Source organism: Bos taurus, chromosome 13 (genome assembly GCF_002263795.3).
Source record: "Bos taurus isolate L1 Dominette 01449 registration number 42190680 breed Hereford chromosome 13, ARS-UCD2.0, whole genome shotgun sequence".
NCBI classification, from domain to species: Eukaryota; Metazoa; Chordata; class Mammalia; order Artiodactyla; family Bovidae; genus Bos; species Bos taurus.
Genome location: NC_037340.1, coordinates 77902430 through 77930161, shown reverse-complemented (window position 1 = coordinate 77930161; position 27732 = coordinate 77902430). Strand labels below are relative to the sequence as shown.

General features: G+C 44.0%; 1 protein-coding gene across 3 annotated transcripts in view; it reads right to left on the bottom strand.

Annotated features, from left to right (window-relative positions):
- The window catches only part of SLC9A8 (solute carrier family 9 member A8), a 74692-nt gene that overhangs the window by 43648 nt on the left and 3312 nt on the right, over positions 1 to 27732 (bottom strand). For all 3 annotated transcript variants that reach the window (XM_010811761.4, XM_005215060.5, XM_005215061.5), the window contains exons 3-5: positions 22880 to 22960; positions 6338 to 6396; positions 1206 to 1289 (exon numbers count right to left, since the gene is read on the bottom strand). In XM_010811761.4, the coding sequence (XP_010810063.1) occupies positions 1206 to 1289; positions 6338 to 6396; positions 22880 to 22960 (224 nt within the window). The remainder of the gene's footprint in view (positions 1 to 1205; positions 1290 to 6337; positions 6397 to 22879; positions 22961 to 27732) is intronic.

Sequence of the window (27732 nt, the reverse complement as noted above, 5' to 3'; positions counted from 1 at the left end):
AAATCACATTTACAAAATAACTGTTGTACTACTAGTATTTTAAGTTGAATCACTTTCTTATTCCAAAACTTAAATACACGAATATTTTAAAAGAACTCACAAAGAAAAGCCTATGGTACACAAAGTGATAAGCTCCTGCCCAGGCAGAAAGAGCCCCATTGGAAGCTGGAGGACAGAGACCAGAAATGTCAGAGCAAAGCAGAGAACCGGGCGGGGCCAGATGCTGTGCTGCAGGGTCAGGAGCCAAGAATGGGCGGAGCAAACTGTGGGAGTCCGGGAAGGAACAGGCCAGAAGGAGCTGGAAGCCTGGGGGGAAGGTTGCGCTCTCCTCTGGAGAGGAGAAGCAGGGCCAGGGACGGGCTGGGAAGGTACAGGGACGGGGGCTTAAGTCGGGTGTCTGAAGGCTGGGTGGGCCCAAGGAGGGAAAGAGGGAGAAACAGGAGCGGGAGAGAACCAGCAGGCCCGGGGCCCCCATCCTGTCATCACAGGACACAGTCTGACTTTTTAACATGGGTCACTCTGCCTCCAAGAGGAGTCAGTATAACGTCCACGTGCCATTAAAATTACTTTGGGAGACTTTTCTGGTGGTCTTGGAGAAGGAAATGGCAACCCACTCCAGTATTCTTGCCTGGAAAATCCCAGGGATGGTGGAACCTCATAGGCTACAGTCCATGGGGTTGCAAAGAGTCGGACACGACTGAGCGACTTCACTTCACTTCTGGTGGTCCAGTGTACAGAAATCCACCTTCCAATGCAGGGGATGTGGGTTTGATCCCTGCTTGGGGAGCCAAGATCCCACATACCCCGGGGTAACTAAGTCTTTGTGCTGTAACTATTGAGTGTCAACTAGAGAGAAGCCCGTGCACCACCACGAAAGACCCACGTGCCACAATGACAATCCCGCGTGCAGCAACTAAGGGCTGGCGTGGCCAAATAAATACATATTTCTAAAAAAATCACCTTAGTCATCTCTAAGCAAAGAACCCCTCTAAGGAAAACACTAGTAAGCCACACTGCCTGAAATCATGAAAGCAGCCCACGGGTGGTGTTTGCTCCTCTTCACCAGTCAGGTGTGATGGTCCAGATTCCACCTCATACCCTAGGCTGTTCACACAGAGCTATCGCTACTAAATTAACACCCAAGCTTTTAAGGAAACACAGGGAGTCACCCAGACCAAAAGCACTAATGCACGCCCAAGTCTTACCTTGTGCAACGAATATCCTGACTCAAATATAATAGGTGGAAGCAAGAGGAGGAAAAACATATTTGGACGAAACATTTCTTCCTCCTGTAAACATAAAATGGGTATTTTCAGAGGCATGGGATTAAGAAATAAATCCATCAGTGAAGAGCCAAAGTCATTCTTCTCTTGGAACTTGGCCCAGTGGAAACATACAATGTTTAAATCACTACCTTGATGATAAAACCAAACAAAAGCAGTGACAAAACAAACAAACAAACATACAAAGACTTCAAAAGAAAACCTATATTTAAAAATGTAGAACAAATGATTTTAAAAGGTGACCAGAAAAATAAACAGCAGAATGAACTGCTTCCAAATGTACAGCAGTAGGCCCTTCATTCTACTAAGGAAAGTAAATTAATTTTAATATAGAAAACATTTCGATTCAAAAAGAACATTTTCAAAAACAAGTCCACAAATTGGAATTCCTCCAGGGAAAAGGTAATGGTAAGCCCTAAAACAATCCACTTAGAGGGAGGGTAAACCCCACTCATGTTTAAAATAGCCCTGCCTTTTCTCTGCCTATCACAGACAACTATGCCATTTTCCTAAATCTGATTGTGATGAAACAATTCTCACCTGATGCCCCTGCAACTTGGGACATGGCTATAAAGTGAGCCCCTTGCCATGCTTTCAGATTCAAATATTAAGTACCATTATGAAATATATTTTTAGAATATGAAAATCTTCGGGGGCAAAGTTACTGTAACTTTGGGGGATGAAATAATAATTTCATCTTCTACATTAATACAGCTCTCTTCTTATAAACCTATGGAAAGAAGGAAGGAAGGGATGAAGAAAGGAAAGGACGAAGGAAGGAAGGAAGCTCTCACTGCGATGGACTGGAGGTAAAATGCATGCTGGTTCTTAAACCCAATGGTGACGGTAACACCACCTGCTTAAAACTGCAAAATCAGGACCTTTTCAAAAGAAAATCCCAAGCCACAATCTCAACAATCTGATTTCCTGTCAAAATACCTAGTCAAAAGAATGATAAATGTACCCTTACAAATGTATGGCTGTTACCATAAAGACTTAACATGACATTCGAAAAAGGCTCAAAATAGAAGCAAATGATGACTTCTGAAAATGCCTTATTAAGTCTTAAAATAACAGCCTGTGTAACAAGCTCATGACTTAGACTAGGGCCATGTGAAAGAAATGGGCCGACCTCTGTGATCTGTGGGGCACCCTACTGGCAGGCTCTGTGTGGTAGGAACACAGCAGAGACTCTTGGAGTTTCAGAAACTATACTTCCCCTGGGAGAAAAGAGAGCCCGCCTGCAGTGGGCTCACAGCATCCTCGGTCCCCAGTTCACGTCCACCTGGAACCTCCGAAAATGACCTGATTGGAAAATAGGGTCTTTGCAGATGGAATTAAGGGCAGAATCCAGTTGAGATCTTTCTGGATTAGGTGGGCCCTGAACCCAATGAGAGTGTCCTTAAAAGACAGAAAATGACACTTAGACACAGAGATGAAGGCACGTGAAAACAGACTGAGGCAGAGACAGGAGTTATGCTGCCACAGCCAAGAAACGCCCGGGACCACCAGAAGCTAGAAGAGGTAATGAACGATTCTCCTGAGGGCCTAGATTCGCTCCCTTGAGGGAGTGTGGCCCTGCCAACACCTTGACTCCAGACTTCTGGCTTCTGGAACTATGCCTGAACAATCTCTGCTGTTTCAAGCCACTCAATCTGTGGTAATCTGTTACAGAAGCCATAGGAAACACACACGCCACCTGACGGGGAACAGTGTTACAGAAAGATCCCAGGTTCCTTTGGGCAACATCTCCCCTAAAGTGGTCTGAGGTGGTTTGAGGTGGTACTTGAGCAATGTGTGTCAAATACCACCCACCCCAAAGACTGAGAAAGTCAGCCCTTTCTGACTCTTTTTGAATCCCAATTAAGTCAGACGCATCAGTCTGAGGCTACCGTGTTAAGCCTCTCTCCAATGTGCTGATCCCTCTTTTTGACAAAGAGGAGAGGCTTGGCCTCAGAGGCTTCAGCAAGCAAATGCACTACTCTGTTTTTAATTTATAAAAACAATTTTGGTTTCCCACTTCAAACAGTATTATAAAGTTTCCTTATTTAAAATGAACGTTCATCAGTGTTCACAGCAGTCAGAAGGTGGAAACACCCCCGGGGCGCATCAACAGATGAATGGATCAACAAAGTGTGGTATATGCCTACCATGGAATATTATTCAGCCATAAAAAGGAAAGAAGTGATGCTACAGGTTACAGTGTGGATGAACTTTAAAAACATCATGGTAAAGAAAATAAGCTAGATGCAAAAGGACAAATATTGCATGATTCCACTTATTTGAGGTACTAGAATAGTTAAGTTCATAAACACAGAAAGTGGAAAGGGGCCACTGAAAAAACAGAAAATGTTAAAAAAAACACAGATAAACAGAAAGTGGAATACAAAGTAGGTAAAGAGGAATGGGGAATTGTTTAATGGGTAGGGTTTCTGTCTGAGATGATGAAAAATGTTCTGGGCATAAACAGTGGTGACGATTAAATAACACTGTGAATGTATTTAATGCCACTGAACTGTACATTTAAAAATCGCTCAAATGCTAAATTTTATGTTCTCATTTTACCACAATAAAAGCTTTTAAAAAACGGTTGTAAAAATGCGTGTACATAAACAAGCAGGCTGACTTACAGAAATACACCCAGCACATGACAACCAAGGTAGAAGGCCGCCCAGCAGGAGAGTGTGGGAAGGAAACACGGCTCTGTCACTGCTTTCTCACCTCCCACCGCCCCCCACAGCACCAGCTTTCCAAACAGGCCCTGCTTCCTCCTGCGGCTTTCCACAAACACGGCTCCTCTAGAGAGCCTGCCCTACTGTCTTAGCCTAAAAACCTCACCCCTTTCTGAGGTCAAGCACTGGCTGCCTGAATGTGGTTCACTTGTCTATACTATTAAATACGTTACTATTCTTTACCTTGAAAACCAACCCCTGCTGAAAAATATATTTAATAGTGTCCAACTTTTCCATCCCATGGACTGCAGCATGCCAGGGTTCCCTGTCCTTCACTATGTTGGACACAATTGAGTGACTGAAAAACATTAGTGTATATACTTGTAAATGTATCTATGTGTGCATCTAAGTATGAGTAAATAAATATATACATATACACACTCCAAAAAAAAAAAAAAAGATAAAGCAATAAAGATTCTAAAAGATAACAACAAAAAAATATATATATATATATATATTTAATAACTCTGAAGCATAGAAAATTAAAAGATAACTCTTTTCCTCGTCCTGCTCAGAGCAGGCTCACCCACTCACAGGCTTCCCTGGGCTACCCCGCAGTCCCTAGGGAGCAGCTGCACTCAGCCGGGAGAGTGTGGGCCTGGGGCTGAGAGAGCGTCTGCTTCTTCCAGACGCCAGAAGTTCACATTTTTACATGAAGTTTCTAGAATTTTATATAGATTAATAATATTTAAAAGAAAACTAATGATTTTTTAACTGGTTTTAAATTGATTCCAATTTTGATCAACTGATTTTAAATCAAACAAAATGTGTCGGGAGTGGTACTTACACATCAGGCTCTATCCAGGGTAAGAGTAGAGAAAGGGTGTACGGTCTGTGCTCCCTGCCCGAAAATGAGCCACTGTGAGAGGGTTAAAGTGAACCAGTTGCAGGAAGGCCGAGCTTTATACACAACGCGCTCCAGTGGGGCCTGCCCAGTCCCTTCCCAGGCGGAGGGGAGTTCTAGAAATATTCCAAGCTCAATCCACATCCTAAGATTCATTTCACACATACAGTATGTCCTGAGCACTATTATCATTTTATAAACGTAGCCTTTCTCTTTTTCATTGGAGTACAGTTGATGCACAGCGTTGTGTTTGATTCTGATGTAAGCTGACTCAGTTTTACATATATGTGCATATATATATTTTTCACATTCTTTTCCATTATAGATTATTATAAGATACTGAGTGTTAATTATAACAGTTTCAAATTGCATTTTACCTCAGACTATGAGGCTCGTTTTACAAATTTTATACTCAATAGTTCCACAAGTAAATTAATCTTCACGCCTAGGAGCTGGCTCAAAGTAGGGGGGGCTCAAATGTGTATTTTTATCATACAATTCTTTTAATATTTTGAAATGGACCTTCTTTCCCTTCGCAAAATCAGTTTTGCTAAGCTTCCTACTCAAGTTTCAATCAGTCCGTGGCCCACAGATGAGGGTCACGCGCTAATGACCCCTGAGGGAACGGAGGGATATGAACATCCACAGAGTGATGACAGCGTGGTGTGGCAGAGAAAACACGGAACACACAGAACCAGAAGGCCTGGACCTAAGTGCCAAGTCAACTGCTCTCTGGCTCTGTGATGCTGGACATGCCCCAACCCCTCAGAGGTCACTTTCTTCACCTGTAAAAATGGAGATAATATGAGGTCCATCTAACTCCATGGCTGTCATGAGGATGACAGAAGCTGGCGTGTAAAGCATTCTCTAAGGTCTAAGTGCTGGATAGGTAAGTCTCATTAGCTGCAGCTGTTACAACAGAATCAGGAGAAACAAACACTGTTCAGCATTTAACGCTGGTTAGAGGGCTGTATACAGCAAGGGCTTCGCTGGAGGTTCAGACGGCGGCTCAGCTAGCGGCTCAGACGGTAAAGAACCCACCTGCCATGCAGGAGGCCTGGGTTCAACCCCTGGCTGGGAAGATCCTCAGGAGAAGGGAATAGTCACCCATTCCAGCGTTCTTCCCCGGAGAATTCCATGGAGAGAGAAGCCTTTCAGGCTACAGTCCATGGGGTCACAAAGAGTCAGACATGACTGAGTGACTAGCATACAGTAAGGTAATCTAAGACTGTAAAAATGCACACAAATAACAAAACATGGCACTGAATGCTTCTTAACTCAAAACTGAGATTTATGCTTTTTCAGAAAACTCAGATGTAAAGATATCAACCCTAATCTACTAAAATCAACGGGACAATATAAACTTCATAGACAGTCAAGTAATGATAAGAAGGCCACCATAACCTTCACTGTCACTAAAACTAAGAACCAATCAAACTTGTACTTATGTTAAAAAAAGAACAGTTGGGTAAACCTACCTTCCAATTTGCCAGTTTTTTAAACTCTATAATTTTTATAACTGCTCCCATGAGAATACCTAGAAGAGAAAATGTACAGATTAACAAAAAATTTAAGATATAAGAAAGATTTCTTGAGTTTATTATTCTAAAGAAACTGATTACTATTACGTCTCTGAGTGGCTTTTATGAATTTCTGCAAGTTTTGTGTCTGAAAACATAAGAATGGAAATTAGTGTGGAGTTTTACAAATCATATGAGTTTCCCACCTGCATCTCAGGCAAACCTCCCATAACAAAGTCTACAAAAATCTGGGGGTGCGGAGGAGGGGGCGGAGAGGGGCAAAAAAGCTTTATAAAACAAGACCAAAAAAAAAAAAAAAACCAAGACCAAAGGGTAGTTTGCCTGGCATGGAAGACTTAACACCGCTCATTTTTTATTTATCTGCTCATTTTTGCTTTATCCGCTCATTTTCAATGTAAAATGGCAGAAAGCTAAATTTGCCCTGTTACTGCTTATTCCTACCATTTCACAAAGGAATTAAAAATCACGTTCTCAGGCTCAGATGGCAGCGCCACGTAGAGTATTTAGTTAGAGATAAAGTCCTGATGCTGAAAATAACCTAAAGGAAAGGTTCTGTGAAATTCCTGGAATAAAACAGAGCATCTAAGTTCAGGCACGTCTCCACAAAGCTGACAGGCTCACTGCTCTCTCATAAAGAACCCACCAAAAACAATTCTCGAAGAAGCGTCACAGGTACAATTTATGACTGCTCTGTCCCTCGCTAGATAAATGATTCTTGACCCCGTGGGCACATCAGAATCAGCAGGGGAAATTTTTATGAAATAAAGACGTCTGAGCAGAACTCGGGACCTGCCATACCACCATCTCTGGTCCAGGGGACACAAAGTAAGGCTGAAGACTACCGCCACAGACACGTAAAGACTTCCCTGGCGGTCCAGCGGCTAGGACTCTGCGCTTCCAAGGCAGGGGGTGCAAGCTGGATCCCTGGACAGGGAACTAAGATCCCACGTGCCTTGTGGCCAAAAAATAAATAAAAAAGACTTTTCTTTTCCCTAGAGGAAGAAGCTTTTCTCCATCAACAACAGAGAGCTGAAGAAACATACCTTATTGGGTAGAGGTGAGGAGAAAATACGAGAACATAGAATTGTATTAGGAGAAGAAGCTGCACAAATGCTAACTGATAAGGGGAAGGAGGGGTTTGAGGTGAAGAGAGGAAATAAGTTCATTTTAACTTTATATATCTCTGTACTATTTGTACATTGTTTATATATTAATAAAACAACAATAAAACTTTTGATCAAATGGACTAAGATAAAATCTGATAGATTTGAGCTATAAAGGGAATAATGATCAATGATATTTTCAGGACAGTAATCATACATTCCTATACAGTAATCATACATTCCTATGGGCTTCCCTGGTGGCTCAGACAGGAAAGAATCTGCCTGTGATGTAGGAGACCTGGGTTCAGTCCCTGGGTCAGGAAGATCCCTGGAGGAGGGAACGGCAACCCACGCCAGTGTTCCTGCCTGGAGAATCCTGGACAGAGGAGCCTGGCGGGCTACAGTCCATGGTGTCACAAAGAGTCAGACACGATCGAGCAACTATCATCTCCACTTCCAATCAGACGCTCACTTGCCATGTGAGCACTTATTCTAGTCTTTCTCAAAGTTCCCCAGTTGCTTCCTTCTTCTTATATTTTTAAATTGTGTGTATATTTTAAGGAGTTTTCATACAATTTTTTTTATTAACCAGATAGTTTATGAATCCGTTGTAAAACATTATAAATAAGAAAAAAGTCTCCTGATGAAATCCCACCCCGTCTAGCTCTCTGTCTCCGGTTCCAAGGTAACCAACCGTCTTGATAAGTCTGGGGAATATTCCAGCAGACCCTTTCTCCACCCTCTTACATATTTACATTAACCACACAGTTCTACAGCGTGTGTGTATATGCACACACAAGGCACACCTGTGAGTATTTATATAAAATGTACTGTATCTTTCTATTATTTGCTATTTTGCTAAGTGTTAGGATCGGGGTTACTACACACGGATCTGCCTCATTCCTTTTTAACAGCTCTACAGCACAGCATAAACATGCCAGAGGCTGAACACACACTTCTCCAAAGAAGGTACACAAATGGCCAATAAGCACAAGGAAAGACGCCTCACATCGTTAGTCATCAGGGAGACGCAAATGAAAACCGCAGTGATTCGTCAGTTCACACCGACTAGGACGGCTATCATTGTTTAAAAAATGGAAAAATAACAAGTGTCGGCAAGGATGTAGAGAAGTTGGAACACGTAACATTGATGTATCGATGGTGGGCATGTAAAAATGGCACAGTTGCTACAGAAAAGTTTGGCAATTCCTCAAATAGTGAAAGTTCCCACATGACCCAGCAATTCCACCCTAGAGAACAGAAAACTTGGATGTCCATAACGGCATTCTCAGCCCAAAGAGGGGACCAACCCTAATGCCCACCAACTGATGGCGTGGATACACAAGATGCGGTATATCCACACAATGGAATGTTACCTGGCGATACAGAGGAATAAACCACTGATACATGCTGCAATGCGGATGATTCTTGAAAACATGCGAAGTAAAAGAAGCCAGACACAAAAGACATCTTTCATTATCCACTTCTATGAAATATTCAGAACAGGCAAATCTACAGAGACAGAAATGTTATCCTGGACAGTATCAGGGATGACAGCTAAAGGGTATGGGATTTCTTTTGGGGATGAAGAAATGTTCTAAAATTGCTGTAATGGTTGCACAACTCTGTGAATATATTATGCTAAATCCCTGAACTTTTATAGGGTTTAAAGGTTACATTTAAATACAGGTTACATTTAAGATGAGTAACTTGTATGGTGACTTACATCTCATAAAATGATTACCCTTTCCCCACCCTGCAAAAGCCAGATTCTAATAACTATAATTCCCATGGTTCCAATTCATATGAAATGTCTAGAATAGACAAATCTAGAGATAGGAGGGAGGTTAGTGGTTGCCAGGGGACAAGGGAAGGGGAAAATGAGGAGTGACTGCTAATGTGTAGGGAGTATTTTTTTTAATAAATACATTCATTTTTGGCTGTGTCCGGTCTTCGCTGCTGTGTGGGCTTCTTCTCTAGTAGCGCTGCACGGGCCTCACAGCAGTGGCTTCTCCTACTGTGGAGCAGGGGCTCAGCAGTTGTGTCTCCTGAGCTCCAAAGCACAGGCTCAACAGCTGTGGGCCACGGGCTTAGCTGGTCTGGGGCATATGGGATCTTTTCAGATCAGGGATTGAGCCCGTGTCTCCTGCACTGGCAGGCAGATTCTTCACCACTGAGCCACCAGGGAAGCCTCAGAGAGTATCTTTTTGAGGGGATAAAAATGTTCTGGAATTAAGGAAGATAGGAGTGAGGTTGCACAAGCCTGTGGATATACTTAAAAGCACTGAACTGTACAATTTAAAATTTATGGTATGTAAATTCTACTTTAAATGTTTTTTAATTTTATGGAAGCAGAGCTGATAATACAATGTCATGTTATTTTCAGGCGTATAGCACGTGACTCAGTTACACACATATACATTGTTCTTCAGATTCTTTTCCCTTACAGGTTATTACAAAATGCTGCGTATAGTCTCCTAGGCTGTACGGCAGGTCCTTGTTGGCTATCAACTTTATTTATAGGAGTGTGTTAATCCCAATCTTCTAATTTATCCCTCCCCCTGTATTTTTTGAAAGTCACTTGTTTTTTTAAACATTCCTCCCATGATGGCTATCTCCAGCTGTTTACCATTAACAGCTGCAGTGAGCATGCATGTACATGCCTCTTTGTGATATTATTTCCCTAGGGCAGATCCAAAGACAATGAATGGCATGAGCACTTTTATCTCTGCAACTGTTGCCAAACTATCCTCCAAAGTGGTTATGCGGATTTAAACCCCTGCACCAAAGCATCCTCACCAACCCTGGAACACCATCAGCCTCTTCTGCCGATGCGACAGGCAAGAAACTACTTTTATGGTTTCAGTTCGCATTTACAGTGCCTTCTGCACTCAGGAACTGTTCCTGATCACAAGGGAGACTGATCCTTCTTCCATGATTTCAGATTTCATTTTCAAAGCTAGTGTTTTTGTTGTTGTTGTTGCTGTTATTAAAACCTCAACTTTCTTTTTCCCTTGTAAATGTATAACAAACTTTAATACTTACAATAAATGCTTTTATAATTACACATGAAGCAATCACATCCGAGAATCAGTGATTATTCCATTGCCTAAGCTTGTTTCTGTATTACTATTTATGAGGAACTGGAAGCTTTGTAAAATACAGTATGATGTTTATTATTACTACTAATACTATTACATGAGTAATCCTTTGAAGTGTCCTAGGACTTAACTATGGTGCAGCATCAAATTGGCCAACTCCTCCTTTACCTTTTGAGATTGAGGTTCAAAGTTATGTCAAATCAATGTAGTATACAGAGGAAATTAATTTATACTGCACAACCAGACACCCTAGAAATAACACTCTAGCTGCAATTTTGAACATCCCTATCAGTAAAAAGAATTTGAGCATGCACCTCCAAGCTACAAATTTTTATTTTATTATTACTAAAAAAGTGCTACTTCATCACTGTATTTTAAAATAACACAGGAAATTCCGTGGCAGTCCAGTGGTTAGGACTCTGCGCTTTCACTGCCGAGGGCCCAGGTTCAATCCCTGGTCCAGGGAATTAAGATCTCACAAGCTGTGCAGTGCAACCAAAAATAAATAAATAAAATAACACCAAAAGTAGAGACTGTGAAAGAGATTCAAATTAAATAGAAATATAAGTTCTATTATCTCCTTTTGCCCCAATGAATCTTCATACATACACCTGATTATGGATACCACTGGATTAATTCAAAGGATCAGGAGCAATTCATAATTATTTGTTAAGCTCCTTCTCCCAGGTTTTGTTGCTTTAAATTATCCTTTTAAAAAAAAAAATTATTTGGCTGCACCAGGCCTTAGTAGCAGCATGCATGATCTTCGTTCTCGGCTGTGGCATATAGGATCTGGCTCCTTGGCCAGGGATCGAACCCAGGGCCCTGCACGGTGAGTGCAGAGTTTTAACCACTGGACCACCATGCAAGTCTCCACTTTAAGTCATTCTTAATCCTCAAGAGAATGCTTCAGGCAGGAAGGCTCAGAGAGTTTCCCAGGTTTTCTGACAGCTCAGGGCCAGCGAGTGACCGTGGACTGCTGGCTCCCGGGTGCATTCTACCACCTCTCGAGGCTGAGACACGGGTAGGCCACACCACGGCAGCCCACCTGCCCTGCTGCCACAGACTAACATCCGCCACCCTCTCTCCCAGGGCGCACTGCTGGTCTACCATCATCACTGTAAACCACGAGCGCTTGTGAATATGAGCATTATCGGAAAATGCTTCAAATACATTAAGTATAACAATCAGGTTACAAAACAGGATGTAGGACAGGATCCCTGCTGCTGCTGCTAAGTCACTTCAGTCGTGTCCGACTCTGTGCGACCCCACAGACGGCAGGCCACCAGGCTCCTCTGTCCATGGCACTTTCTAGGCAAGAGTACTGGAGTGGGGTGCCACTGCCTTCTCCAGGGACATGATCCCAGTTCCCTTAAAAAAGTAGAAATATATATATGTATATATATATGCACAGTTCAGTTCAGTCGTGTCCGACTCTTCGTGACAAAAAAGTAGAAATATATATATGTATGTATATGCACACACACACGTATTTATTTGCATTGTGTTAAAAAGAAACACACACACTGGTGTTAGGCATTGTCCTATAGCATACAATGTATATTACTTAAGCTCATTCTCACCATTACCCTACAAGGTAATAGACCATAATAATACAAATGATAATAATATTAACAACAGCAGGTAACAGTTCCTGACTGCTTAGCACGTAGGCATTACACTACGTGATTTCTATGCCTTGCCCTGTTTAGCATCGTCAGTCCTGAAAAGGAAACCAAAGGCCAAGGACCAGCATCACCCAGCTAGTAAAGAGCAGGTCTAGACTTGTTTTAAAACTTGAAACCTCCAAGAGAGTCTGCAGTGAAAACTTAAGTCTCTGTCCTGTCCTGGCTTCTTTTCTCCTTTTTGGAGGCCACCTATGTTACCAGTTTCTTGGTTATACTATACATTTCTACTGAGTGTCTGTACATTTAAAATCATGCAAAAGGCTTCCCTAGTTGCTCAGTGGTTAAAAAAAAATCCACCTGCCAATGCAGGAGGCACGGGTTTGATCCCTGATCCGGGAGGATCCCACACGCATGGAGCAACTGAGCCTGTGTGTCACACCTACTGGGCCTGTGCTCTGCGTCCGGGAGAGGCAACGACTGGGCCCACGTGCCGCAACTACTGAGGCCCGCGTGCCCTGGAGCCCGTGCTCCAAACAAGAGGCCATGGCAGTGAGAGGCCCGAGCACCACGACTAGAGGATGGTGCCCCACTCGACACAACGAGAGAAAAGCCTGTGCAGCAACGGAGACCCAGCACAGCCAAAAATACACAAATAAAATTTAAAAATCAAATCAAAGCATATGCGTGCACAGGCATGCACATGTAACATAGATTTTAAGTTAAATGGTAGTACGGTATCAACTTTTTAAACTTACCACTACCTCTGAGAAACTATCCCATATCAACACATGAAGAGCTTCCTCAGGATTTTTGTGTTTTTAGTGGCTGCAGTGTATTCCACTGTGCCATCCAGTGATCTGCCCCTCGGAATGGACACACAGGTGTCTTCCAGGCTTCGCTCTCACTGCCATTCCCATCTGAGCAAACACATCGTTTCACATGTGTAAGGGTATCCACAGGCAAAACCCCTGAAAGAGGGGTTGCTGGCTCAAGAGTCCAGGCATTTTAAATGTCATGAAGAGCTTACCATGGTAAACCCTGGGCCCTGGGGCCAGCCCAGTCCCCTGCACTGGGCCCAGCTGTGCGGCTACTAAGGGCTCATAGCTGTCCCCTTGTGCAGATAATTGTGCTTAGCTGCCGCGAGGCACCTCATCTTGGAAGCTGTGCCCACCCCACACCCGCTCACAGCCACTGACCACCTGATGGGGGTACAGAAGTCCCACCCCTTTGCCTGAAGGAAAAACAGAGGCTGCTGGGCGGACTTGCCCCAGAGCCGTGTGCCGAGGCCAGGCGAGGGCTCCCCTGAGGTCACGCCCACCGTCTAGCACGCTCCCTCCCTAGCCTGTTGACTCCCTCCTTACGGATTTACTCCTAAAGAGCACCCCGCAATACACCACTGTCCCCAAGCCCGTCTCAGGTTCTGTGTTTAGGGAGCCACCTGGGACCAGCGGTTCTAGGAGTAGGGTGGTCGCGGGAAGCACACTTGAAGGACGGGATTCTGGAGCTGGACCCCTCTACAGCTGCCCAGCAAAGGGCCCCAACACTGGAGGCAGGACACTGCTCGTCCCTCACCGAGGGTAGCAGGGCCAGTGCTGAGACTTCCACTTGTGGTGGACTGGGTCATGGCTGCTGGAGGAGGCAGGGGCTCACGAAACATCTCTGGTGTTAAAGAGGTTATGGCTGAAACAGTAACTGTAAGAAAAGCAGTGCAACTTCCCTGGTGGTCCAGCGGTTAGACTCCACACTTCCAATGCAGGAGGCACAGGTTTCATCCCTGGATGGGGATCTGAAATCCCAGACGCTGCAGAGCAGCCAAAAAACAAAGATAAAAAGAACAGAGGAACTGCGGTTGTTGCTGAGTGCCACTCATGCTCTGAAAAGAGAACACGAAAGGCTGAAACAATCACCAACCTCAAGCAAAGGGTGAGAGTCAGAGGGCCGCCTTGGCAGCACTGAAATCGACCCTCATCTCCTGCAGTCGGACGGTCTCCAGAGCTGAAGACTGGGAAAGTCTGAACCGCAAGAGTGGCAGACCTTCAGAGAAAGGTGAACTCAGGAAGACAAACCTCCCACACCTTCTCATAGCAGGGCTCCGATATGGGAGAAGTGGGACTCAGACGTGTGGGTTGGGGAGCCTGGAGATGTACACAAGCACCTTTAACCTGCAGGTTCCCGTGGACCTTCCAGAATTTTCCGGAAGTGGCCCCACCACCCTGCTGGAATACAGAGTTCCCAGGCTACTTCAAGATTACACAGATGCCCCCAAATGAGGCCTTAGGTTAACTCCTGCTTCCTGTCATAATGTAGCCCCCATGGACACAGACCATTCGGGTGTTCAGGACAACACACTGGTCCACTACTGACCTCATGCTAATCTGCTAAGCACAATGTGGCAAGGAGATGTCTTGTAAGACACAGATGCTTCAGAGGATGGAGAGTTTTGGGGGCCTGCCCATCTGGGAAGTTTTCAGGGATCAAGTGGTCTGGAGCACACCAAGCCACTGCCTCCAAGTAAAGGACAAGGTCAGTAACTTCTACTCTAATAAAGAAGCACAGTGCTTGGGAGACCTCCCCCAGGTTTTGGAGGCAACACATCCCACACTTGAGAAAACTGCTCCCACCCATTCACTGGTGTTTAAGAGGCCGATGGTTTTGAGTGAGGACAAGAACCACCAGTCGCAGCTCGAGCAGCTCTGCTGCTTCCGCCATACCATCTGGCTGACTCCAAGGAGACTGGAAGTATCTGCTAGAAAGGGAGGCCAGCAAGCCCCCAGGGGAGGGTCTCTCAGCATAGATCCCTGGGGTTCTGGAGCAAGGTGATGCCACATGCAGAAGAGAACCATACACCCCTCGGAAAACCCCCAAGGGGAAAGAACCCCAACAGCTCCTGGCATGCTCTTGGGCCGTGGCAGAGACAGAGCCCCTGAGTATGGGGCATCAAGTGCCCACGCAGCCAGAACTGTCCTTCACAAGCTGGGATGCCACATCTACCGAGTTACGAGGCCAGACGGGCCCAGGAACAACCCACTTTAAGATGACATTGAAGACCAAACTTGTGCGGGTCCACAAGGCACAAGTACTGGGGTACTGCACAACCACACGTCAAACCAAGAGACTCACTCTATGACAAAGGAGGTGCAGAAGTGGGCTGCGGCCGTGGACGTCACACAGTCCTATCTGGAAGCTACCAGCTGGAGTGCTAGGCAGCCTCTTAAAGACGAACCTGAGGAACCAGCTTGGAGATGACGTCTGTGAGGAACGGAGCCTGCCTCTAAGATGCACTGTACTTCTTAAACCACTACGTGGGGTTACATACCCAACAGGCAAGCGTGGGTAGAGCACACAACAGGAGCACCACCCAACACCACTCTCAGGGACTCCCTCTGGAGTGGAGATTCCTACTTGAAGGACTTCTACTTCCCTTAGCCTGAAACTTTAGGCTCAGTGTCTTGAAAGGACCTAAGAAGGGGACGTGGCTACCAGGGTTCACACAGTAAGAGTTAACAGCAGAAACTGCCTGATCAGTTTGGGCTCTTTGTGCCAAGAGACCAGCAGGCCTGGAAACCTCCTACACTGGCAGGGATGACTGAGGCTGATCACCATGAGGAGACAGGTCTGGCCACTACATAAACGGGTGGAAAAGAATACAATTACTGAGGCAATACGTTTTTAACCACAAATGATTTTTTAAAATACTGTTAGCACATTTTCGGAGAAGGCAATGGCACCCCACTCCAGTACTCTTGCCTGGAAAATCCCATGGATGGAGGAGCCTGGTGGGCTGCAGTCCATGGGGTCACTAAGAGTCAGACACGACTGAGCGACTTCACTTTCACTTTTCACTTTCATGCATTGGAGAAGGAAATGGCAACCCACTCCAGTGTTCTTGCCTGGAGAATCCCAGGGACGGGGGAGCCTGGAGGGCTGCCGTCTATGGGGTCGCAGAGTCGGACACGACTGAAGCGACTTAGCAGCAGCAGCACATTTTGTCAGCTATAATCATACAACCACTTATCCTATAATAAGGTTAATTTTGAAATTCCTGTCCTTGATGCTGCCACCTGTACTAAAATAAATACTCCAAAGATAGTATTCTGAAAGACAGAAGACTTGCCAGAAAGGGGAGAGGGGGTCCTCAGGGCCGTCTGTCTGTTTCCTGGGGAAGTGCTGTTGATACAGTTTTTGTTTGTTTCTGGCTGTGCTGGGTCTCTGCTGCTGCACCCAGGCTTGCTTTTGTAACAAGTGAGGGCTACTCTCTAGTCGCGGTGTGCAGGCTTTGCACTGCAGTGGCTTCTCCTGTTGCAGGGCACGGGCTCTAGGGCACGCGGGCTTCAGGAGCTGTGGCAATTGGGCTCAGTAGTCGTGACTCCCGGGCTGTAGAGCACAGGCTCAGTAGTTGGGGCACACGGGCTTAGTTGCCTCTGTGGGCTCTTCCCAGACCAGGGATGGAACCCATGTCTCCTGCACTGGCAGGTGGATTCTTTACCACTGAGCCACCAGGGAAGCCCTAAACACGTATATATTCAAAGGTAGCTTACTTCTTCAGTGGAATGTTATTCCTTTCTAACCCACTGAGAGCACGTATGTGATGAAAGAGGAAATGTCTAGAAGTCAGCCCAGAAAAGCAAGTTTCAGAATGCAATCCTTTAGCAACCTTTCTCTTCTGAAGTTGACACTACTTCACTATTCTGACATATCTGAAAGATTTAAGTGTAAAATGTAACTTTAAGATGGAAAAAATGCTGAGCCAAGAGAAGATGGTCAGAAAACTAGGGGCAAGAGTCCAGGCAAAAGGGCAAGTATCACACTGTGCTAACGGCTGTGAAAGAGCAACAAGACGCTCCAAGAACAAACTGTCACCTCTGATCCACGTTCCAGAAACGCGGAGGTTAAAAGTCTCTGCTAGCATTCTTCTTGGAATGCAACAGCCTGGACAATCTTGAGACTCTAATGCGATCATTTTGTCAATTTGACAACCAGTTTTGGCCTCTACCTCTAAGACAGCTACTTTAATGCCAACAAATGAATGCCTGTTCTTTCTCTAATATAAATCAAAGTATCTAAGGTTCAGGGAGTGTTTACCCACGGGACAGTTCAAGCTGCATCACTGTCAAACTCTCATTAAAGCTGTTAACAGTTACAGCCGGGATTCTTGCTTTAAGTTTTCTTTAAAAAAACAAAACTTTTTTTAGAACTTAAGTAAAATTAGATGGAAAAGGAAATAGCAACCCACTCCAATATTCTTGCCTGGGAAATCCCATGGACAGAGGAGACTAGCAGGCTATACTCCATGGGGTCTCAAAACAGTTAGACACGACTTAGTGACTAAACGACCACAAAGGTATCTATTTATACATTTATACTTGCATAAATTTCTAAGGCCTATGTGTATATATATATGTCTACAATCCCTTTTTTTTTTAATTTTACAATTTAAAAAATCTGAGGGAAAACATGTTTTTTTATGATCTGTTTGGTTACTAAACCTGAGATGACCTGAATTTATTTGCTGGTGAAATAAAGACTTTATCCTCCCCTCCCCCGCCAAAAAAAAAAAAAAAACCTTAAGTAAAATTAGAACTACAATCACTATATATGCTATTTTCAGAATTACTCAGGGTCAACAACACAGGAACTGAGTGGTATTTTTTCAACTTCCACTGAAATCTTCCATAGACAAAAAGAGCCCTACTCTTAAAAAATTACAATCTTTTAATCAACACAAGGAGTTAACATAACTAAAAGCACAAAGTTAAGAAGACTGTGACAAGGAAGCACATTTGTGTATTTCTATTTACTCAATGATTCAATCAAATCCAGTTACAAGTTAAAACTTGATTTGTCTGTCAGCAGTATTTAGGCTCGGAGAAGGCAATGGCACCCCACTCCAGTACTCTTGCCTGGAAAATCCCACAGACAGAGGAGCCTGGTGGGCTGCAGTCCATGGGGTTGTAAAGAGTTGGACACGACTGAGTGACTTCACTTTCACTTTTCACTTTCATGCATTGGAGAAGGAAATGGTAACCCATTCCAGCGTTCTTGCCTGGAGAATCCCAGGGACAGCGGAGCCCGGTGGGCTGCCGTCTATGGGGTCGCACAGAGTCGGACACGACTGAAGCGACTTAACAGCAGCATTTAGGCTAAACCCTGGCACATGTAGTCAAATTTTCACTCTTAACCCCATTCTGGCCTTTCCTCACTCTACAGTAAAGTATGACTAAGAAAAGAAATCTACTCCCGTTTCTGCTGTATGTATCAGGACAGTGGACAGGGTATTTATTTTCATTCTGTATCAATTTCAGTCCCAAATATATAAACAATGAATCAGTACTATATGGCCAATAAAAACAAATATGTGAACTTTACTAATACATGGAAAGAACAGGAAAAAGTAAAGAACATGAAAAATGGTATCAACTCAAACCAAGTCAAGTCATCTGATGGATATGTGTACTTCCAAGAGTAGTTTGGAGAGAAAGAGGCATGATAAGAGGAGCTGGTTGTCAAAAAAAAAAAAAAGAGGATTTTTCTTTTTTGGTATAGCTATTTAAATGTGCCCAAAAATTTTTACTTGAAAAGGCCCAAACTACAGAATTCCCTAAGTATAGAAAGCATCTGAAAGCTGTGAACAAGGGCCAAGGAAGCATCTTCAGAGCTTTATGCTGGTACTATGTTTTTATAAAGAATCAAAGTCTCAGGATTCACTTAAAATATAATAAAACAGAAGAGTAGAAATGTGCTGTTTAGAATACAGACAGTCCTTTTCTTTTCTTCTTTAATATTTTAAAAATGTGTTTCCTTGCCTGCACCAGGTCTTAGCTGCGCCATGCAAACTCTAGTTGTGGCATGTGGGAGCCAGTGCCCTGACCAGGGACTGAATCCAGGCCCCTCGCACTGGGAGCACGGAGTCAGCCACTGGCCCACAGAGAAGTTCCCCGACAGCCCTTGTCCATACCAACAGTTTCTCAGGAACTATGAATGCTTGACACAAAAGATCAACAATATCTCTAAATGACTATGGACTAAAAAGTAACTTCTGGTGAGAAGAAGTAGGCTAGGAAAACTTATCCCTGAGAGAATGAAAACCTCATTTTCTCTGGCAGCTGTTTTGGCACAAAAATTGGAAATTCTTGAAATAGTGGCTATCTCAGTATTTTGTTACACTTTGCTCCAATAGGAGAAAAAAATTTTCCTCTCATCTACATAGCTTTATGAATTACAGGACTCTTTTGAAAGCTTTGTCAGCATTTCTAAATTCTAACCAAATGTCCTCTAATATAACAAAAACTATTTTCTGGACCCCAGCATGGTCCCTAGAAGTGCTCTTAGCATTCCAATCACCTGCGTTAGAAAATCTGTACTTAAAGTAAGATGGACTTTCCATCACCCCTTCCTAAGACCTGGCTCTTCTGGCTACAGTTATTTGTGTAACATCAGCGAAGAAATAAACTCTGTGGCCGAACAGCCTTGGCTGACCCCCACCATCACTCCACTCCATGTCCGGTTCTGGGTGGCCATTTGGTGAGTTCATCCTACAACTTCTGGTGGAACTTGGGAGGAGAGGAGGGCACCTCTCCCACTGTGACTGCCACTGCAAGGGGAGTGAGCCTGAAGCTGGAGAGGCTTGCCACGTGGAGAGAGCCTGACAGGGAAGCTAAAACAAAGGGAAGCACTGTTGAGAAATGGAGAAAACTGAGTCCAGGAGACTTGATCCACTGAAGTCTGAAGCTGGCACTGCCTGTAGCTTTTCTCGTGCCCTGAGCCAATGGGTGTGCAACCACACCCCCACCCATTTGTGTTCTTTGAACCCTTTTGAATTGATATTGTCCACAGAATAGAAAGAGTCCTGTATCAGTTAAGATGTTTTCCTCTGCAAGTAAAAGAACACCTGACTAGGAATGGCTTAAACAATAGATGTTTATTATCTCCTGTAACAGGCAGCTCTGAGACAGGTGGTTTCAGGGCTATCAATTCAACAGTGCAGTTGAGAATCTGGGTTTTCCATCTGTCCCCTTGGCAGGCCCTAGCGTTCTGGCTTTGTCTTTGAGCCACAATGACTGCAAGATGGCTGCCAGTGCTCCAGACATCATATCTTCATACAACAGTATCGAAGGAAGGAGAAATTTCTTTTTACCAGAGAGAAAAAAGTTTTCCAAAACTCACCACCCCGGCCTATTTCCCTTTGATCTCACTGGCCAGAACTGGGTCTCACGCTGTCCACTGCCTCCCCACCTCTCAGACACTCACTGGTAAAAGATAACGCACTTTTCATGATGGCAAAGCCCAGTCTTGACTCGGAGGGGCCTCCCTTCCTTACGTGCACTGTGGCGAGACACCAGGTTCAAGGCGAGGACTCTGTCTCCACGGAGGGGGTGGCCCAGGCCAGGCGCCTACCACCACCTCCGTAAGTCGTCTTCTAAGTGCCGGTGCTCAACGGCCTGCCGTCCCTCAAACATTCAGAAGTCAGTGAGGACCCTGACATTCCAAACCAAATCATACAAACCGCCACTTCAACTTCCATGAGCACCAGACCAGATACACAGCAACTACGTAAACTGACCACAGAACTGTAACTTCCTTGAGTGGTTTTTTAAGTCTTCACTGGATGCCCAAGAATAACAGGTATTAGCTAAATAGGTTATTTTCAACATGCCCAACATCAGGAAAGGAATGTTAATGAATGATCTTCGTCTTCTTAGAGCTCTAAGGCTCTTGTAGAATCTGCCAGGATGTGCATATGAAGAGCTTGTTCAATAGAGAACAGGAACTCTGAGTAAAACTTATTTCTAACTCTTCACTGAAGATCAAAACTTTCTAGTGGTACCTCTTCCTTAAAACATGACATCACCTGGGGCTATGGGGCTTAAATGAGATGACACTGTGAAAGCTCACAGCCCAGAACCTGGCACTGAAGGTACCATGAAGTCCAGGGAAGACAAAGGAAGGGCTGAACCAGAGTTGTGGGAGTGCTGGTGGGAGAAGAATGGACAGAGTCTGATCATTCCATTTATTTTAAGATATTCTTGATGTGGGCCATTTTTAAAGTCTTTATTGAATTTGTTACAATATTGCTTCTGTTTTGTTTTGGTTTTTTGGCCTCAAGGCATGTGGGCTCCTCAGCTCCCTGACCAGGGAACAAACTCGCATCCCTGGTAAAATCTTTAACCACTTTAATCAGGGAGTCCTTGCTCATTCATTTCTAAAGTTAAGCTGTGCTGTGCTATGCTTAGTCGCTCAGTCCTGTCCAACTCTTTGCAACTCCATGGGCTGTAGCCTGCCAGGCTCCTCTGTCCATGGGGATTCTCTAGGTAAGAACCCTGGAGTGGGTCACCATGCCCTCCTCCATGGGTCTTCCCAACCCAGGGATTGAACCCAGGTCTCCCGCATTGCAGGTGGATTCTAAACCAGATCTAAGGCAAGGAAAATTAACTTACAGAACACTAAAGGTGATGAGGCAATATTAAATATCATCAGTGGGTGAGTGGAAATTACAGAAGGAACGGCAACGTAGTCAGCTGCCTACTAACCTTTAGCCCACCTTAGTGAAACCCTATTTACTACCCTGCAAGCGCCCCCACCCACGTCTTGACTTTAACACTCACTGAAGAGTGAGGCCGTTGCTTCTTCCTTCTTAAACACTTCAATGAACTCACATGTGAGCTCAACTGTTATTACACTGATTCACATACTCTAAATTGAGGCTAATTACCTTTCAATAAATTGCCACAGGAAACAAAAGAGGGAAACGTAAGTGAGGTAGAAGGGAATGCCCTCTGACGACTTTAGATCTGACTAACGTTAAACCTTAAAGTGAGAATATCTTCTGGCTGTAAAATTCAGTGATTCTATGAATTAAGTGTCAGTTACTCGCCTCAGTGGAGTGACAGCGCAGCCTAGCAGTGGGCCTTAGAGTGAACAGCGTGAATGTTTATTTCCAAACCTAACCTAAACCTATGCTGCATCGGGAAAAATTTCTCAATATACTAAACCAGATCTACAAGGAAAAGAAAACTTATAAAGCACATACAACTGTGCGTGCATGTGTATTCAGATGCTCAGTCGTGTCCACCTCTTTGTGCGCCCATGGCCTGTAACCCGCCAGGCTGCTCTGTCCATGGAATTTCCCAGGCAAGAATACTAGAGTGGGTTGCCATTTCCTACTCCAGGGGATCTTCCCAATCCAGGGATTGAACCCGTGTCTCTTGCATCTGCTGCACTGGCAGGCAGATTCTTTACCACTGTGCCAACTGCGAAGCCTATCACGTAGAAATATATACACAAAATTAACTTATAAAGCAGTGGTGATAAGACACAGATATCAGCAGCAGGCTACTGGAAACTAGAAATAAAGTAACCACAATATACTAAACTGATGAGAGCCTTGGCTGTGCCCTGGTTCCAGAAGTAGAAAGGGATCTTAAGCATATAGTGGGGCTTCCATGTGACTTTTAGGAGGTCATCACCAGTCTCTGAGCCCCCGGTGTACTCATCTGTAAAATAGGATCATAACACCCTCATGGCAGCTGGCAGAGAAGATGAAATGAGGTCGGGTGTACACCACATCTCGAGTGCTCAGGAGCACTTGGGAGGCACTCAGAAAATGGTACTGTTACTGCTTTAAGTATAGGATCGCCATTAAGCACTTACCTAATGAGACCACAGCAACGCTCTCTGGCAAGAAATGTAATCTGTATCGGATCAGTAAATGCACCAATATGATGCAGATAGCTGTGGGAAAAAATAAGACACTGTTAAAACCACCCAGCTATGAATGGAAACCCCAAGCCCAAGGCAGCAGTTACTTCCGGGAGGCCGCCAGGGAGTGGACAGCTGGCAGTAACACGGTAAGTCCCAGCTGTGTTTTCAATTTATTTCTGAGTCTGGAGGCAGTTCATTACATTTTACTTATTCTTTACACACTCGACCTAGCTGCTGCCTTCCAGTTGCTGAAAGAGCCACAGACACCTATCTTTCTTCTGAGTGGTTAAATCTCATACAACCATTTAAAATTATTCAAATTTCCCTTATTCTGAGAAACGATCCTCAACAGTGAGGAAGAAGTCAATGAACTCAATCACTTTTACACAAAGACAGCTGCATCAGAATATATGTTGACAAGCAAGTATTTTGCAGCCGTGTGATCTGTTCTCTTTCAACACAGAAGGAAGTTAGGGTGTTTTACAAACAGGAAAAAGTTAATCCTAATCTGGTGATAAGAATAGAGACCTAGAGACGGGGTGCCTGCTCCCCAGCCAGGCACTGGGGCCTCCCTGGTTGAGGGCTCACCACCAGCCGGGGCGGCCCTGCGCACTTCCCAAGTGCCCTCTCAGCTGACGGCCAACACTCCCTCTGAATGAGCTGCCATCACTTCTGCCTCCTTTGATTCAAGACAAGAAAGCTGAGGCTGAGCGAGGTCACACCGCCGCTGGGTGCCACCGGCCCGAGCTCGATTCCAACCCTGTCCCCTTAATCCTTGGCACCCACTACCCACTCCTGGCGGCCTTCATCCTCAACCAGGAAAACGAGAATAATGTCTGACTTTCCTCACAGGGGTGTTGTCATGAAAGAAAAGAACCAAAAAGATGTAAAACTGTTTGAAAGGAATAGGTATTTCAGACCAAAAAAAGCACACTTTCACATAAGTAACTCCTGAATGTAATTTCAAGGCCCAAGTGTTACTGTGCATGTCTTTTTTCTTTTACTAGGCACCTGGGTGGTATGCCATCCCATCAGAGTATTATAGTATTAAAAATAAATGAGTTGCCTTTTTTTGTAAAAGGAAATGTTCAAACAATCTGCATGACTGTGAATGGGCCACCCTCAGAGCCCACGTTGACAAATTAGATTATCTTTAGTCCCACCAAAAAGCACCAGGTGGCCAGAGAAAGGAAACAGTTGTAAATATGGAAATTTTGTCCTCCTTTCATTCTGTGCTTTAAACTGTCAATCTGTGGTGTTATTTTATGATAAATATTTAGCCTAGTTAGAAAAGTCCTACATTAAATACTAAGAGCAAGAAAAAAGTTCCAATGCATGAGCTCAACATGGAACCCATGAGAATGCCTACTGTATAAAGACGTAGACACGCGAGCACGTAAGTAGACAGAAATATACAGCCCTAAGGAGTGGACTCAGTTGCTGCTCTCTCTTTGCACCAGTCTGGATGACAAAATTTAAAAGCTTCTGCTCGTAAATCATATAACTATCTGAAGCTAAAGAGGAAAAGAGGGACTCCCTTGGTGGTCCAACGATTGAGATTCTGCACACACAGTGCAGGGGGCGCGGGTTCCGTCCCTGGTCGGGGAACTGAGGTCCTGCAGCACGCAGCAACTCAGGCCGGGTGCAGCACCCCACCCCAAACAAGAGCCAAAGAAGAGCTGTCCATCAACAGAGAGCTGCATGTAAGGACGAGCAATGCCGAAGAATGGTCTTCAGAGACAAAAAGGAGATCTGCAAAGACAACCCACAGAACGACAGAAAATATTTGTTGGTCATATGTCTGGTAAGGGTCTTGTGTCCGCAGTATATAAAGAACTCCTACGACTCAACAACAAAAAGACAACACACTTTTTTAAAATGGGCAAAAGACATTGTCGACATTTCTCTAAAGAAAATATGCAAATGGTCAATAAGCACACGAAAAGGTACTCATCCTCATCAATCATTAGAAAAATGCAAATCAAAACCACAATGAGACACAACTTCACAGCCTTTAGGATGGTAACAAGGATGGAGAGCAACTGGAGCCCGTGTGCACTGCTGGGGCGAATGTAAAACTGGGCAGCGACGGTGGGAAGTTCGGCAGTTTCTGAGAAAGCTCCTCACAGAGTAACCACTTAACCCAGCGATTCCATTCCTAAGTACATGGACAAAAATGTTCACAGCAGCGCTATTCACAATAGCCAAAAGGGGGAAACCATCCAAATGCCCATCAGCTGATGAATGGATAAACATGCAGACTATTATTCAGTAACGGAAAGGAAGGGGATTCTGACACATGCCACAACACGGATGGACCCCGAAGACATTGTATCAAGTGAAAGAAGCCAGACATAAAAGGCCACAGACCGCATGGTCCCATTTGTATGAAACACCCTCAGCAGGCAAATTCCTAGAGACAGCACAACAGTGTTCACCAGAGACTGCAGGGAGGGGGAATGGGGAGTGGCTGCTTTTAACAGGAACTGGGTTTCCTTTAGGGGTGATGAAAATGTTCTAGAACTAGATCATGGTGATGGTTGCCCAGATTCAAATTACATTACTGTGAATGTAATAAATGCCACTAAATTATACACTTCAAAATGGTAAATTTTATGTCTATTTTACCACACACACAGATTTTTGTCTTAAAAAAAAAAAGGTATATGCAAAAAGCACTAACATGGAAAGATCTCCAGGCCATTCTGTGAGAGGAAAAGCCAAGCTATAGGACCCCTCTTACATTAAAACAAACTCCAGACAGTATGTGCCTATCGCTGCCTATGTGCTTATGAATGTACATATGTATACACACACATCCTAGCACACATTTTCAAGTACACCTGAGAAAATACAGAGCAAGGAGGGACAAAACCTTCTGTGTGATATGGATGGTATGAGCACCACAAGTTAACGTATTTCCAATTTTTCATGCCTGAAGTCTTAATACACTGAAACATAAGATGTCAATTTTAACAACTCCATTAAACTCTATGGCCCATAAAATGTGTCAAATGACGCTAATGGTGTAAATCAGCAACAGGGACTCACCACTGTCGCTGTGGAGTCAGAGACCAGCAAAGGATAAGTGCAGGTCAACTGATCTCAAAGTTCTTGAAGTCAAAATAAGAATTCTGGCATCCTTTGCACACAAAAGTCACAATCTCATTTGACTTGACTAAAATAGTAAACAAAAGCGGTAAATCTGTTATAGGTTAGGAACTCCTGAAGTCTAGAATAACTTATGGACTATTTCCCTCAATTCACTAGTCTATGTATTAAGTGATCTGGCAAGTTATCTATTAATAGACATTGTTTTCCTTATCAGATTTACATTGTGTGGACATCTAATCAGGAATAAATATACAAGATATGTAATAATTTGTTGATACAGAAGGAGAGGGGAAACCTCCCTTCAAATTTACATAGAAAGCATTCCACTCCCCCAACACATGCTAACCTACGGATGCAAAGTGAAGATACCAAATCGTCAACTGATTAGGGGAAACAGAAACCCTCTGACCAATGTCAGAGGCTTATGACGGGTTTGTAGAGAAGACAATCCAAGAGAAGTATGCAGCACTGCTAAATACAGCTCAGCCCTTTTTGGCTTCAAAGATGTACAAACACTGGGCAGCACTTTATGTGGATTAAAAAGCACATCATAAAAACCTGTTTTGTGATCGCTGGCACAAGCTAATCCGGGATGCTCCACACCCTGAAAGTCACTTTGAAAGTCTTATTTCTCACCCTCCTGTGAAAAAGGTGATCACAAAACAGAAGTTTTTTCCCAAGGCTTGCCTTTTATATCCCCTAACATATCATGCTGACCACAGTGTAAACAGTCTAACAATACTCCTTCAGGATTAAGGATCCGGTAACTAAAAGACTTCTTGGTCAAGAAAACAACTGCTTTCTTCTTAGTATTCAAGTACTATAACAAAAGGGGGGAAAAAGAAAACAAGAGTCCTTGATTGTTGAAGTAATCCCTGAGAAGTAGAATTACATTGACAGAGTAAAAATTACTTGGGCATATCCAATCTAAATGGACACTGTACACTTGTGGTTTGTGTACTTTTTTGGAAAAAAGCTTTTTAAAAACTATATGGGAATTCCCTGGCGATCCAGTGGAGAAGGCTCTGCAGTGATGCCAAGGGCTTGGGTTTGATCCTTGGTCAAGAATTAAGATCCCACAAACCACGCTGCATGGCAAAAAACCTATAAAAGACAAGGATGAGTTCTGAGATTTTAAATGAAATAAAATTACTTAGTAAAATTACTTAATAGTCTAAATATAAATGTGAAAGAAGTTACACTTTTCTGCAAAAAATTAAACCCAAAACAATCCTAATAGCCATCAGAGAAATACTCTGCACTCTTATATTTTTTGTACCTTCCGTTCTTCTGAAAAGATCTAATTAGAAATATGACAATATAATTAAAGAGGAGCATAAAATGTAAACGTGCCAACTTCACTTTACAAACAAGTTTGGAGAATCCTATTCCAAGTTATTTCTTTCTTAGCTGATCCAAAGTGGTTATGCAGTTTTAACTGGGTTTTCTGGTCTAAGACACTTGTCTCCTGTCCATAGTGTCTGAGAGGCAGCTAAGAAATTGTCTTTTATCTAAACTTCCTGACCGATGTCTGGCAACCTGAATATTAGCCTCTGCTGCTGCTGCTGCTAAGTCGCTTCAGTCGTGTCCAACTCTGTGCGACCCCATAGAGGGCAGCCCACCAGGCTCTCCTGTCCCTGGGATTCTCCAGGCAAGAACACTGGAGTGGGTTGCCATTTCCTTCTCCA